The sequence below is a fragment of the Temnothorax nylanderi genome, unplaced genomic scaffold, assembly GCF_030848795.1.
Source record: "Temnothorax nylanderi isolate EJ_2023f unplaced genomic scaffold, tnyl_v1.0 TNYL_tig0118_pilon, whole genome shotgun sequence".
NCBI lineage: Eukaryota > Metazoa > Arthropoda > Insecta > Hymenoptera > Formicidae > Temnothorax > Temnothorax nylanderi.
In genome coordinates this window covers 426,513-441,149 of record NW_027249180.1, presented here as the reverse complement: position 1 = coordinate 441,149, position 14,637 = coordinate 426,513, and the positions used below count along the sequence as shown (strand labels likewise).

Sequence of the window (14,637 nt, the reverse complement as noted above, 5' to 3'; positions counted from 1 at the left end):
GTTATTAATACGTCACTCTGCTACCTGGGAAGATATTACCATATCAAAATAATCACCGATATTCTTCTCAAAGAGCGAATCTGAGATGAGCGCATTCTTTATATTTAAAATGAAATATATGTATATTCACACTGCGCTTGAAAAAGATAAAAACAGAAATGTAGAGAAATCTAAAATCCATAATGTAATTGATGCTGATGTCTCTGGTAAAATTAAATTAACAATACCTAGTAAATTGTCTCGCATTTGCTGTCTGTGCGTACAAAAAGATCAATAATTAAGCTTATTGTAATTCCTTTAATAATTACGTTTATAAATATTTGCTTTAAAAATGCGAAATATAAGAATTTTTTCTAATTTTTAATTAGTTCTGGATAAACACTTATTCTTTGATAAAATCTTAGATTAAAATTTCTTTTCTTATTAAATTTTATTAAATATGTAATAAAAGTGTGAATATTAAAATCATAATATTTTTAAACTTGGTGTGGTTTGCTAGAAACAGTCTCTCAGCTCCTTTATATAATCTTTATACCACTTAGAATAATTATTATATGTATATATAGTATATATACATATATATATACATAGTATATTTTCATTCTTAATATATTTATTAAATGACTTTATTATACTTTAATTTAACAAATTTCATCAGATGCTAAATTATATTGTATTACAATCTTTAATTCTTTTAATTCTTCACGTACTCGAAGTTAATTCTTTCAAAGTCCTTTTTCTCGAAAATTAGATCTTATTCGATAAATATTTATATTATTATATTATATTATTATATAATATTTCATTTATTTTGAACTATAGAATCTAGAATCCTTTCCTGGACTTTATAGGTGAACCTTATTATAGATTCTATCACGTATTTTGGTCCAATCTGTATATTATTGTTTTCTTAGTTATATCAATTACATTTTATTGTATCAAACTTTGTGTAAAAAATTGTATGTACACTGACTGATGGTTTCTAGTAACAAATTTTATAGCAAAAAGAAAGAATAATTACAAACGTAAAAAATTTAGCTAAAGATAGCAAAAATTGATTACCGAACGTCTATGACCGTCTGTTGATAAAAAGTGTTTCGTGACTGACCTCTACATTGTTCTGAATGAACTCTGTTCTACACTGGATGTTGGCGATACTGGTGTGCTTGACACATCAGGGTTATACGCAGCTACTATCCGGTATGTAAACAAAATTGTTTATGTGGTAACGGCAGGACACGGCAGGAAAGCGACGTGTGCGCGGAACGAAAATTATGCGGTAAAGAGACATCAATCGGATGTCCCAAAACGTTGCCTTTTTTCCGAAATGTAAATTATAAATGTAGCAGAGTCACAATATTGGCAGATACCGTTTCTTGTCGGGAAGATGAAAGTGACGACGTTAAAGGGCATTTTCCCCGATCCCAGTAAGTAATATTATTTAAATATTTTATTGAACAATCGTTCAGAAGTTCACAGAAATAGAATTCATTTCATAAAATGTTGCAAAAAATAATAGTTAAAATTTGGATGCACGAGAAAATAATTAATAACATACTGAATATTTTGCTTCGTTGTTGCTAGAGCCAGTCAGAAGGAAGAATTTTATTCAAGAAAACGTGAAAAACCTCCGGCGAATGGAACAATGCTTCCACGCGAGCAAGGAGGTAGAGGAGCTACAAAAGTTACAATTACACAAGCATCATAAAAGTACAGACAAGTATCAGAATGTACCCGCAAAGGTGGTCACTAGCTTCCGAGACAAGAAGAAACATGAGAGTTATAATATTGATCGAGTGTCAACTGACAAAGTAGAAATTGACGAACAAGCTCAAAATGGGACCAACGTATTTGAGTATGATAAAAAGCAAGCTACTTCTACTAAAAAGGTTGTTGGACCAGGAGTGAATAATAACATATCAGGCAGACAAAAGAGAACTGGCAAACATAAGAGTCAGCAGAAATTACAACCAAAGATTTCATCCGAACCAAATGTGCACAAGTTCGATAATGCTGCAAATGGTTTAGATGCACAAAGCACCGTTAAGTACAAAAGTCAAGGGATTCAGACTTTAGATACAGATCAATTGGAAAGTATATATTCTGAAGGTGTTATTCGGTAAGTGTATTTGAAACATATATAGATTTAATGCTAAAAAATACCAATGATATTATAATACATGTTGAGTAGACTAAAATAAAACTAAAAAATAAAAAAGATCTTAGAAATATAATTGTCGACACTTTTGATTAATTTCTATGTGCTTATTTTTTCTTTGATTTAAGAGTTTTGCTTTTTTTATATAATTATAGCATTTACTTTTCACTTTAAACAAGTTTAATTGATTAATCTTCTATAATTTAATTACTAGTATTATTTGATTTCTTAATTTAATAATGTTAACAATAGAGAATTAGTTAACAAATAAGATTTTATCTATGAACCATTTTTTTCTTGACTGATTTTTGTCAATAGATATCCATCAAAGAACATTACAAGGCATGAAACAGCGAACAATGGCGATTTAAATAAGCAAGAGGAGAAGACTTCGAGGAAACAATCTGATTCTCCTACAGACAGAGGTGATATGCATGGTCCCGAAGACTTGCAGAAAATCGATTTACAAAAGTCCGTGTCGCCGACATCTAAAGAGGAGATCGATTTTATCAAATTAAATAAAGAACGTACTTCTGTTGCTAATAAGTTGATGACGCAACTTCATAATGGTGTGCCACCTCCGAATTATCGCAAGGGAGTTGTACCTAAGTACGTTACTTTTATTTTCTGACTTTAAATTCATTCTTTCTATTATGTTTCCTATTTTTCAATCGACTTTTTTTACATTCTAGTATATTTTCTTGAAATATTTTACTTATAACTTGTTAGTTATACTATAAGACCCGAGAAATCTTCAGATTCTTATATATGTAATTACAAATAAAATAAAATATAGTATAGTGTTTTTTGTCAATATACTATAATATACTTCTGCAATATACTATAATAGAAAATTAGATATTAATTAGATCGATGTAAAAATTATTAAATCGAAAGGTGAATTTATTTAATTTTCTTTTTTCTAACAATTTTTTGAATAGATACCTTCGAGATAGAAAAGAAGCACAAGAAAAGGAACAAAAGGCCAAGGCGGAAGCATTGCATTCTGACTGCCCAGAGGGTCACGTGCCCTTACCTGATCACGAGCGCAAGGAGACGCTACGATTATTAAAAAAAAGTGCGTATCTGTGGTGTCTAATAAAATTTAACAATAGCCATAACATTATTTGTCTCAAATATTAATATTTGATTATTTAAATTCATTGGATTGTGTTTCTGGAATGCAGATTATCAAGATTATGTCAACGAATTAAATATGATGCCTATAAAAACGGATACTCTCAGAGCACAGAGGCGTAAGATTGAGATAGAGAAGCAACTGAATAAACTGGAAGAAGGGATTAAAGTGTTTTCACGTCCAAAAGTTTACGTGAAAATAAATGCATAAATTGTGTTGCTTCGACTAGAACGCAATGTGTACGTTTAGAAATATTGATTGTCCGTCCGTGTTTCAATCCAAAATGTCATACATTAGGCCTGTTCGTTTTAGCTTAACTTCTTACACAATTCATCTTTCCTCTTTTTCGTTTCACGTTGGCGAGAAAATGAGAAAATATGAACTGTGCAAGAAGTTCAGCTAATGTCTATTTCTACCAATATAGATTAACTTTAATCTCGGTTTAATTTATTTTTTATCTTTTTCTAGTTTTGAAAATTAGAAAGAGATAAAAAGTAAGTTAAACCGAGATTAAAGTTAATCTATGTTGGTAGAAATAGACATAAATAGAACAGATTTTAGTGTTTTGAGAATCCAATGTGACAAACGTGATCGTATTTTGTTATTGCAAAATGGCTAAAACTAATTGTACATATTTCTCATCAGTCGTATACACATGAAAAATTGACTAGTTTGATCTGATTGACACGTTTGGCATTTTAAAAAGAATTCAAATATACAGAGATAAATACAGTGAACTATTTTCATACAAGCACAGTCTGGATTTGGCTAGCAATTGTGTAGATAGGATTGTCTCCTATTAAAAATATAATAAATATTTTATTTAATAAATTAACGTAGTACATAATTATTTTGTAACACGTTCATTTTGTACGTAAGTCCTGTCAATGGTGTGCACAAAGGACGTTGGATCGAAATGCAATCTTCCCAAGTTATAAAACACCTCTTCATTGTCGTACCACTTTTTTATATTAAAGTCTTTAAAAAATATCATTATCTCCCTTTCTGCGGATTCTGTCGAATCTAGAGCGAATAACATTAATGTCTTTCTTTTTAAATACAAGGTTCTGCATTCCTTCTATGAATATGTTCGGTATTGTGGGTGATTACCAGATCCGTGAGTGGCATTTCTAGTATCCGACAGGCCAAACATTCCTCTGATAGTATCCTGTGCATTGTATTGCGCTTGATAGACCTTGGTGGGGCCCATCAGCTGTCGCCACTTAGCGACAGCATTGTGACGTGTCAGAATGTGAACGTCGGATGGACCGCTGCACATGAAAGTCAAGAGACGATTGTAGAAGAACTTGTTCCTGTGCTCCTTGTAAAACAGTTCGGCCTCCTCGCGTGATATCGTCGCCCTGCGCGATCTGACAACTTTGAAATTATTGTCGATTATTAAATCGCGAATCTTCTGAAAAATCAGTGCGAACTTTAGTCATTAAATTTCTCCCAAATCTCGTTCCCTCGACGCTAATCGCCGGTCGTAACGCTCGCCGTTATCCTGCGGAACCTAACCGGAGCATTTTTGTTCCGTGAGAGTGAGGTTAGGTTAGGGTCGTACCTGAAGAGCAAACGGAGCTTTGACGACGTGCGGCTTGAGTATCGCCAATGTTAACTGAAGATAATTTCTCGACTGCATATCAGCATCCTCTGGTTCATCTACGAATTTAAGGAACTACGCGGGATCGGCGTTACCGCGCGTACGACAGACAAATGGACGCGTTCATCACCACGTGTGGCACGTGTACTTATCTCGTATTTGCTTGTATTCGTTTCGGAAAAACGCCGCGTGTCGCGCTCATTCATAACTGAACCGAAGCGGAGACGAAAATGCCCGATTCGTTTGACTGCAGCGACGACTTCTACTACTGACCTCCGAGCAGTTTCCACAAATATCGATCTTTTCTATAATATTTATGTTTATACAAGTTAATATTTATACTTTTTTTTACTCTGTGCTAACAAAAACGATGGATTACACTTTTACTGATATAGTCGTTTATAATTTGTTTTGTTCTGTCAACTCATTAAAAGAAATAAGAGCACCTCAGTTTCAGCAATTTCTCGATTGTCATTCTGTATTATACATTATTTGTTGCCCCACGTCGTTCCAAGCTATTAATTTTTTTACAAATCAGATATCGTGCGGATTTATATCAATTTTATATGTCGCAGATGAGTGGTTGTTGTTTGCTGCGTCTTTATTAATTAGATCCATGATCCATCGTAAATTTTGCGGGGATGCGATGCAAAAAAAGTAGGCAGAACATTGAACAAAAGAAACGTCGCATATAGATCTTACGACTGAAGATTGGTAGCTTTGAGATACTCTCTGCGTGTCATCGTACTCAGACTTGGTGAAGCCCCGGTGAAGACACCGAGGCGAATGGAAGGAACACACGGATACGCAAATATTTACATTCGTGTGCGCTCGCGCAAGTAAAACGAAGTAAAGCGGAAAGAAGCGAGAGACTCTAAAGCAAGTAGAAACAATACGCAACGCCGCCGAGTTGCCAGTAGTAGAAGCCAGCCAGCCAGCCACTATCTCCCCATCCCCCGCAACCCTTCAGCCCGTCAGACGTATCTGCAACGGTCGATCCTGCCTCCCTTTCTCTCCTGTTGCTCATCCCGTTGCTACCCTCCTCCGCCGCCTGCGTCTTCCTGTCTCTTTCTCTCCTTTCCGTTCCGTAGCATCCTCGGTGATACCGGGAGAGAGCCATTCGAAGTACAATGGCTGGCTATAAATTACCCCTAGAAACGCTAGCATTAGATCCTGCCGGATTCACCCTTTGTACAAAGCCGCCGCTCGCGAGAGAGAGAGAGAGAGAGAGAGAGAGAGAGAGAGAGAGAGCTTAATTGAGCGACCTCGATATAGAAATCGCGATACGAATCACGGGCTATTTGAGTCGCGTATTCGAGACTTTCGTATCATTCGAGACTAGTGTCAATTGGAGAAACTTTCCCTTTCTCTTTCTTGCTGCCTATTTCTGTGCATCCTCAAATAATTCGAATATAATATAATCATGGAAAAGAAAATCGCTTGATTGAAAGAATAGAATAAAAGCACGTCGTAAAGAATTCGATCGAGTTCGTAATTTGCATGTTTTCGTACAGTCATTGTACAGTTTAATGCTTAGAAAAGAAAAATTATAGTTCTAGAAGAGACATAATAAAAACTAACGTATCTTGTTATAGAATAAAGAATTATACAGAATACTTTATAATGGAGATGACTGACTGTTTCATTAATCATTGATGAAACTAGGATTATCTATATGTATATAAATATAAGAGTAAATAGAAATTTTTATTGCATTTTTTTAAACACTCTTGCTCGATGCTCGTTGTCTTTTCTGATTTGTATATAGAAATCGCTAGAGAAGTTTTCAGTTTTATTCTAAAAATTCAGTCAAATTTCGTGAATTTTAAGATGGAAAATAACGACGGAACTTCGAATTTGAGTCTTTCCTCTATGGATTTCCGCAGTTCGAGTCTTTTTATTTTGCAATACGGGCGCTGTTGTGTTCCATCCATCGGGAAAAATCTCACACCTCTCAGATTGATTTATTGCAACTAATTCCTGCCTGAATGGTAATCGCGTATTGTGCCCACTCCGCGGTTGGTCTCGTCGTTAAATTTGCGCACACGTGTGCGCGCGTATTTACACACGCGAACACACACACACACACAGAGAGGCAGCGAATGTAACGAGAACGAGTGAGCGAGTGACAAATTACGAATAAAATATTGATTCGTCCGGTTATACCGCCGGTTTGTCGGCGCGAGCGTTACGCCGAATTAATGTACCAGCGTATATAATTGCACTACCGTTCGTATTAATTACCTGTTCGTAAGCTGCGTCAATCTCAAATTGCAGCAACAGCGGCCGTACTTCGATTATTCCAACAAACTGCATCCGTGAAAGCAGTCTTTCCCGAAAAACATATCGATTCGATTAAAATAACTGACTGTTTGCCGGTAAACATCGAAGATGCAGTAAGATGATGGTTCTTTGAGCCAATTATTTCAATTAGTAAAAGTTTTCATGTCATTTGTGTAACTAATCTAATACTATCACCTATTTTTATTTTATTAATTTCTAAATTTTACAGAATGATAAATTTCTTTCGCCAGTACATAGAATAACAATTAAAGTAATTTAAATCGACCTGACTGGCAATATATATAACGTCTTTCCGATATGAACATTGAAAAACTGTGAGCCAACTTGCTTTGTCGGATTCACACAGAACTTTTTTCGGATCAATCATCGAGACATTATTAATTTCGACCATGGGTTTTGGTCAGTTGATGTAATTTCTAAATTAAATAGTTTAAATTTTTATTGCGAAAAAATATTACCCCAGCCAGGGTTTGAACCTGGAACCTCCCGTATACCGTGCGGGTGTCGTGCCAATTCGACCACTGGGGCTGTGGTAATATTTATCGCAATAACAAACTATAAGATGGAGCACCGATTACTAGGTCGACGGTGTATAATAAACAGAATGATAAATTTCTTTCGCCAGTACATAGAATAACAATTAAAGTAATTTAAATCGACCTGACTGGCAATATATATAACGTCTTTTCGATATGAACATTGAAAAACTGTGAGCCAACTTGGTTTGTCGGATTCACACAGAACTTTTTTTCAGATCAATCATCGAGACATTATTTTTTCGCAATAAAAATTTAAACTATTTAATTTAGAAATTACATCAACTGACCAAAACCCATGGTCGAAATTAATAATGTCTCGATGATTGATCCGAAAAAAGTTCTGTGTGAATCCGACAAAGCAAGTTGGCTCACAGTTTTTCAATGTTCATATCGGAAAGACGTTATATATATTGCCAGTCAGGTCGATTTAAATTACTTTAATTGTTATTCTAAATTTTAGTATCTCGAGATACTCGTTTTGCTTCATATATTTACAATATATGACACAAGAAAACATTCTGTCAAAATTATTTTTTTTTACATTTTAAAAATCTTTTTTAAATTTTGATCGAAGGAATAGATTTTATTAAATCGCTAAAAAAACTACGAAAATAAATGTGTCGTATAAATTAAAAATTGAATCTTATAAAAAGATTCACTTTTAAATCTCATGTTTAAAATAACCATTTTCAATCTTACAATTAGAGACAAATTTCCGAATGGAATCTGGGAAGAGTTTTGCCAGCTTAAACGAATCGTCCATCACGTTATCGCCGCGCGATTATCACCGATGCTCACGATGTATCGTCGAATTATCCGGCTCGTTGACCGCATAGCTATAGTGGTGAACGGATCCATTGAATAAAAGAATACAAATGAGATCGCGGAAAGTTTCAAATCGAATTCCGGTGGAAGTTTTACGAGCGGATTGTCCGTAAAAACGGCGAATCGTGTTTCGTGTTTTCCCAACCCCTTTTCTCTTGCCCGGACCAATTCTGGGTCGCTTCAGTATCTTTTCCCTCTCCCTCTCCCTCTCCCTCTCTCCCTCTCTCCTTCTTCTCACCCTTTCTTTTCAGCTTTCTCTTATTTTCTGCTCCCTTTCTGCGGCTACACGGCGGCAAACGACAACAAACGGCTTCTTTCGGCCTCTCGGAAGAACAACTTTAATCGTCTCTATACCCTGCGCGGTTTGGCGCTTGTTACTGAAAAGTGGGACTTTCCGAAGGGAAAAAGCAAAGAGCGTAGTGCTGGCAGAGTAAAGCGCAGCGAATGGAGAATGGAGACGACTTGAAATGAATACAGGGGATAAGTACGAAATCGATGAAATATACGAGCTCGAAAAGAGAAGTCGAAGTATATAATATAAGTGATAGAGGCGGTAGAAAATCCATCTGGAATCTGGGGCAGATTAAATGGATTTACAAGGAATTCATACCATGTAAATTTCAATTCTCTTGACTTTAAATATTATCTAAATCTTTAGAAATATTTTTTTACTTAATTGTCAGTAAGAATATTCTAAAGAATCATACAGTTTGATTTTACATCAATATGCACAAATATTTATTACGCTGAAGAAAGCGGTTGAGGAGTCAAAAGTTAAAAGGAAGATCTTGTTAGGAAGTTTATTCGCTACGGGCGAATCTTCTTCAGTAACTTTAGTCGTAAACTTTTGCCGGAATGTTTTCCCGCAGCTGCGAAGAATCGTTCTTGAAGCGTTTTTGAATAGTTCTGCGAATTACCAGCAATCAGGCTGGAATTATTTTTTATTAAAACTGTGTGGCGTAATTTTAAAATATATAATATAACAATATAACGCGATGAAAAACTAGGAGAAAGATAAACTCGTAAATAATTATACAGAAAACAGTAAAATTACAAAATTATAATTTTATAATATAAAAAAATAGTTTTAATTGATATTGATGAAAAAGAGATATTATATATGTATATACAGCATTTTGTTCATGATAATTTCCATAGAAATATATGTATAATATATGTATGATCATATCATAAAGCACAAAAAATTTATGTATCAAACTGCATTTATAGGTATGCATATTTAAATATTTCGACAATTTAATTTACTTTTTAATTCGCAAACGCGACGAATATGAGTCATTACAATTTTTAAATAGTTCGATATTTATTAAGACAAACTATTTATGTATCTTTCATCTTTGTATAAATATGTCTGCAAAACATTCATACTCGTGAACAAAATAACGCGAATTTTCTCAAATTTTAAATCTTATTTATTGATTACATTTCCGAGTACGTGTAAAGTAACTTCTCTTATATATTTCTCAATAATCTCATTAAATACAGCCTTAAATCCACAGACAACAATAAATTTCTCAATGTTCTTTAGCAATTTCGAAGTGCGGTTTTTCACTCGTGACACCACTTTCCGTCGTATGTCAAACAAACATTGTACAAACTATCATTAATTCCACGTGGATGAGTTAATTAAAACATTTAAAGAAACTATTAAGACTATAACTTCTTTCAGAAACCCCACAATTATCTAACAATAAGCCTGAACAGGTTTTAAACAAAGTAAAGAATTTTCTTTTCCTTGAGATTTTTTAAATAAGCATCTATACGTTTTCGAATTATTAAAAACTCAGGATTAATAATCAAAATTACACTTTTCCCACATAAATCTAGATAAAGTTCTGTTTGTGTTATTTGATTAACTCTATTTTCTAGGAAAATTGTATTAATTTTTTGAACATTTTATTAGGTTTATTATTTCTTCCTTCCCTATAAAAACACAATATTCTCTTAAAAATATGCTACCAAGTCTGTATTATTTATATGCTTTTATTATTTGTAGAAATATTATTTTTTTAATTTTTATTAAATTAGGACATTTTTATTAAAATATATAAATCTTTTTTTTTCTTAAATTCCTAATTGGCAATTTCGTTCGTCACACAACACGCTTCTTCATGAGCACTTAATTTCCGTGGTTAATATTAGTGGTAGGCATTTTACAGCCTCTCTCGCAACAGGGTGCTAAGTTACGCCAGCTGTCGTAAGGAGGGTGTGGAAATCAAGGGCGACGAGCGAATCGGGGAAACTTAATTCGCCACCAACATGCCGCTAAATCTGAACGACTTGGACCGGATTTGCCGAAGATTTCGTCCTTTCCCGAATCCCCGCTCATGCTCATCTCCGGCCTGAGAACGCCACTTACTCATTCCATTCCCTCCCTTTGAGGTCACTTTACTCCGACCCTCTCCGTCGTTCATTAGCACTCCCCACGTTTCCTACCTCTTACTCCTACACCTTGAGAAATGCAGCTAATTTGGATCTTCTATCCTATTCCTAGTCCTTTATCTAACGACGGGTACGGGACTGTTAAGTTTTATTCTTAAAACATGTATTATTTCGAATCAGTATAAAAAATGTATGTATATAATTCGGAAGGTAAATAATTAATATGGCATCAACAAACTTTTTACTTTTTTAAATATAATACATAAGTAATATAAAATGAAAATTTCCCTTTCATATAAAATTATTATAAATTTTTCATTTTTCAATAATCCATTGTTAGGACTTAATAAATTTTATTAGTCTTAATTGAACAAATAAAAAATCTTTTATAATAAATATTCAAGTTTTCTAATTCACGTTATCTTGCAAAAGCAACTCTTAGTTAAGTATAAAGCATCCAATATTATTCTAATAATCTCTTTTCCTATCGTGCCTTCTGTTTTCAGCTTTGTTTCAATTTTTTCGGTGCTGACACCATTCTCTCCTCCTTTGAGCTGGGTTAATCCAGACGCCTTCGTAAAGGTTCAGACGATCCTTAAGATTCCACCCTGCCTCTCTCGCACGTTGCTGGCGAATTAAATTTCGTCCTTGCGCTTTTCCCTTCGACGTGGGCGTTCTCTTTGAACACCCTTCGGGACAAAATTCGTTTACTTATAGGGAGAGAGGATGAAAGAGTGAAGACAGGTGAGTGACCAGACGAAGGTAGACAAGACGAGAGCTGAAAAATCCTTGACTGATCGAATAAAAGTAGCTGCCCCTCGGAGAGAACTTGCGGCTTGACGTGACAGGAAAACGAAACCGTCAAGGGTCACAGAAAGACACCTAGTATTCAAAGGAGAGACCTTTAACAGCCTCGAGGGTCCTTTCGAGGAATGATGGCACTAAAATGCCTTGTCGTATGATGGCTTTTGATAACGGAAGAAGGAAGGAAAGGAACATCTTACACATCACGGCAGGATCAGTCAAACTTACATAGGTAACATGACAAAATGGTTTTTGCCCCGTGGATAACAGAGAAGACATTAACTACAAGATGTCTAATATTGAAAATTACGAAGTTCTGGAAAAGCACGACGTCCAATTAAACTTTCGCCGAAGAAAAATGGTCGTCGTATTCATCGGGGAGGAAGCCGTTCTGAAGTTTGATGAAAACCTTACGAAACACGCGATAGATGTAATCGAGATTACGGCATGCCGTCAATATGAGCTCAAATTCCTTTAATATATGCCAGTGCGCTCCGCAACTTCTTTTTACTATAAATGTCTTAGCAAATTATAATTTTATTAGTAAAATAAGATTCGCTTGAAATTAATCTAAAACTAAAATTTAAAAAAATAATATACAGATTTACGCTCTATTAAAGTTCCCCGGAACTTCTCCATTTTCAATAGAACAGTTTATAACTCAGAAACTATTCCTGCCTCAATATTTCCGTTCGGTAAAAATTGACTCCAAGGTATCCAAGAACTTTTCTAAAGATAAAAGAACAGCGGCAGCGGGATATCCTGTACAGTGGTGGCGTACATGTGCGTTCTCTATTAGCGCGTAAATCACGCGTGCGAAGGTGCAGTTTCATTACAAAAAATTTATAACCGTTCCCCGTTTCCGCTTTCTCGAGGGTCGCTATTGCTTTACACGCCTTAGGTTACACACGCGCGCACGAAGGGCACTGATTCCCGTGTAAGGGCGATAAAACGATGCTCGCACGACGACGATCTATCTCCGGGGGAGGCACGAAGAAACAGCACGGCCCGAGTTCTTTATCGTTTTTAATATTTTTCGCCCCCGCGGGCGACGCCGCCAACCGGTAAGTCTACGGGGATAAAGCGAGTTTTCCATCCCATAGGCTGGAGAACGTGGTCCCGCAAGTGTAAACAGAACCGGCAAAAGGCGTTAAGCGAGATGAGCTCTTAAGGGATAAAGGGTTTCTGCTTTTCTTTAACGTTTCTTCCTATCTATGTTTCTATCAAACTTGGAAAAATTAATTGGACATAATTTCTTTTGCAATATCTTAAATTTTAATGCTATTTCGATAATTGGATTTATACTTCTAATTCTAAAATTTTAATATTTATTTTGTGCAAGCGTTAACCTATTATGTTTATTACCTACTTAAAAAATTGTTAGATATAACAATTGTTTCATATAACAATTGTGCAAATTTAAAGATAAAGTAATTAAATTAAAATTGGATACTACCAAAACTAGAAACAGAGGATCATGAAACTTTAGAAAACCGATTTTAGAATGACAAGAATTTTCTTATTCTGCATTTGTTATCTAATACTATTATTTAGAATTTTAGACAATAGTTTCTCCTGAGACTTTTTGACAATTATTGTCACCGGATGATATAGTTTTAGCTTCTTGTTTTTCCTTCGTCGGAAGGAAAATCTAGGTTCATAAAAAAGGAAATTGTAGATTTATTTTAATGTCTTTATAGTATATATTCTCATTTTCTGATATATATGTTCTCGGGTCGGTTTAGCACCCTCCCTCGACTCTTTCCTAAATCTGCTCATGCTTATATTTCTCTCTACCTTGAGTCTTTGATATAATATTTCGTGGGGTTGCGAAAAGCCATAAAAACGGTGAAGCTAAGTATAAAATTCTTACTACACCGTAGCGAACAGGACAAGCATAAAGTCTCCAGCAGCACGGGACAAAAAATGGCACGAGGAGGGAAGGGAGAACTAGCGGGGATGAATAAGTTGCTTCGAACAAAAAATCGCGTCACGCGTCTCTTCATCCTGCGAAAAATTTTCTTCACGCTTTCCTTTATCATCCGTGTCCACCCTCCTTGCCCGCCACTCGTTACTCTTTCGTTTTGCTCCTTCGCCTTCGTTTCTTCCCCCGCAGCTTAAGGAAAGTTGCGCAATTTGTTCTTCTTCTGCCCTTCGATGTATATAAGCTACCCCAGAACTCGCACCATTCCTTTCAACTCAACTAAAGATATCGAATGCAGAAATAAACGAAGAAAAATGTCGGTTGTTTCAATATCGAGTCAATGGGTTTTCAATATATATAAACGATTGAATACATCGATAACTGAAAAGTATGTATGGCTAAATATATGCAGAAATAATATTTCCTTATTAATATTTGCAAAATAAGCACTACAACACGATAATAAAATTATTACTTTAATATAATTATTGCGATAATGTGTTCCGATAATATTCGATTGTGTTTGATTTTATTTCAGTCAGTATTTATATTGCTTATCTTTCCTAATGTGCACATTACACCGATGGGCCAATTGAAAATGCTAGTAAACCGGAAGTAATACGCGCGTTATGATGTTATTAATTAAGACAATAAATTTGTTAATGAACTAATTACGATCTGTAATATACCAAATTTTCAAGCGGATAAAATGGCGGATAATTTATTTGTTTGTCCGGCAAAATTGAATCAGGAGCAATAATGAATGCGATAATTATTAAAATTAACGACGAGAAATTAGTGAAATTTATCGGTTTTACAACTACAGATACGCTACAAATGTATATGTAAAATATATATTAACTAATATTTACTAGATATTTACATTTCGAATGAAAAGTTCAAATTATTCTACTTCGTTATTCCAGGTTATTTAATGAA

General features: G+C 34.8%; 2 protein-coding genes across 2 annotated transcripts; one reads left to right on the top strand and one right to left on the bottom strand.

Moving 5' to 3' along the window:
* The first annotated feature begins 1,111 nt into the window (after positions 1-1,111).
* Positions 1,112-4,127, top strand: LOC139776394 (uncharacterized). The gene is made up of 5 exons (XM_071712993.1): positions 1,112-1,427; positions 1,585-2,119; positions 2,477-2,767; positions 3,100-3,236; positions 3,346-4,127. The coding sequence occupies exons 1-5, from the start codon at positions 1,388-1,390 to the stop codon at positions 3,504-3,506; spliced, it is 1,164 nt and encodes a 387-aa protein (XP_071569094.1). The 5' UTR covers positions 1,112-1,387; the 3' UTR covers positions 3,507-4,127.
* Positions 4,096-5,083, bottom strand: LOC139776395 (nucleoside diphosphate kinase 6). The gene is made up of 3 exons (XM_071712994.1): positions 4,861-5,083; positions 4,407-4,710; positions 4,096-4,319 (listed from the first exon to the last, which is right to left on the bottom strand). Exons 1-3 carry the CDS (start codon positions 4,936-4,938, stop codon positions 4,144-4,146), a joined length of 558 nt encoding a protein of 185 aa, XP_071569095.1. The 5' UTR covers positions 4,939-5,083; the 3' UTR covers positions 4,096-4,143.
* Between the last annotated feature and the right edge of the window lie 9,554 nt (positions 5,084-14,637).

Excerpts from the sequence above, each read along its gene's own strand:
- LOC139776394 (XM_071712993.1), top strand. The coding sequence starts at position 1,388 with ATGAAAGTGACGACGTTAAAGGGCATTTTCCCCGATCCCA. Across the intron at positions 1,428-1,584 it reads GGGCATTTTCCCCGATCCCA|AGCCAGTCAGAAGGAAGAAT; the intron begins GTAAGTAATATT and ends CGTTGTTGCTAG. Across the intron at positions 2,120-2,476 it reads TATTCTGAAGGTGTTATTCG|ATATCCATCAAAGAACATTA; the intron begins GTAAGTGTATTT and ends TTTTGTCAATAG.
- LOC139776395 (XM_071712994.1), bottom strand. The coding sequence starts at position 4,938 with ATGCAGTCGAGAAATTATCTTCAGTTAACATTGGCGATACTCAAGCCG. Across the intron at positions 4,711-4,860 it reads AAGCTCCGTTTGCTCTTCAG|AAGATTCGCGATTTAATAAT; the intron begins GTACGACCCTAA and ends CTGATTTTTCAG. Across the intron at positions 4,320-4,406 it reads AAATGCCACTCACGGATCTG|ATTCGACAGAATCCGCAGAA; the intron begins GTAATCACCCAC and ends TATTCGCTCTAG.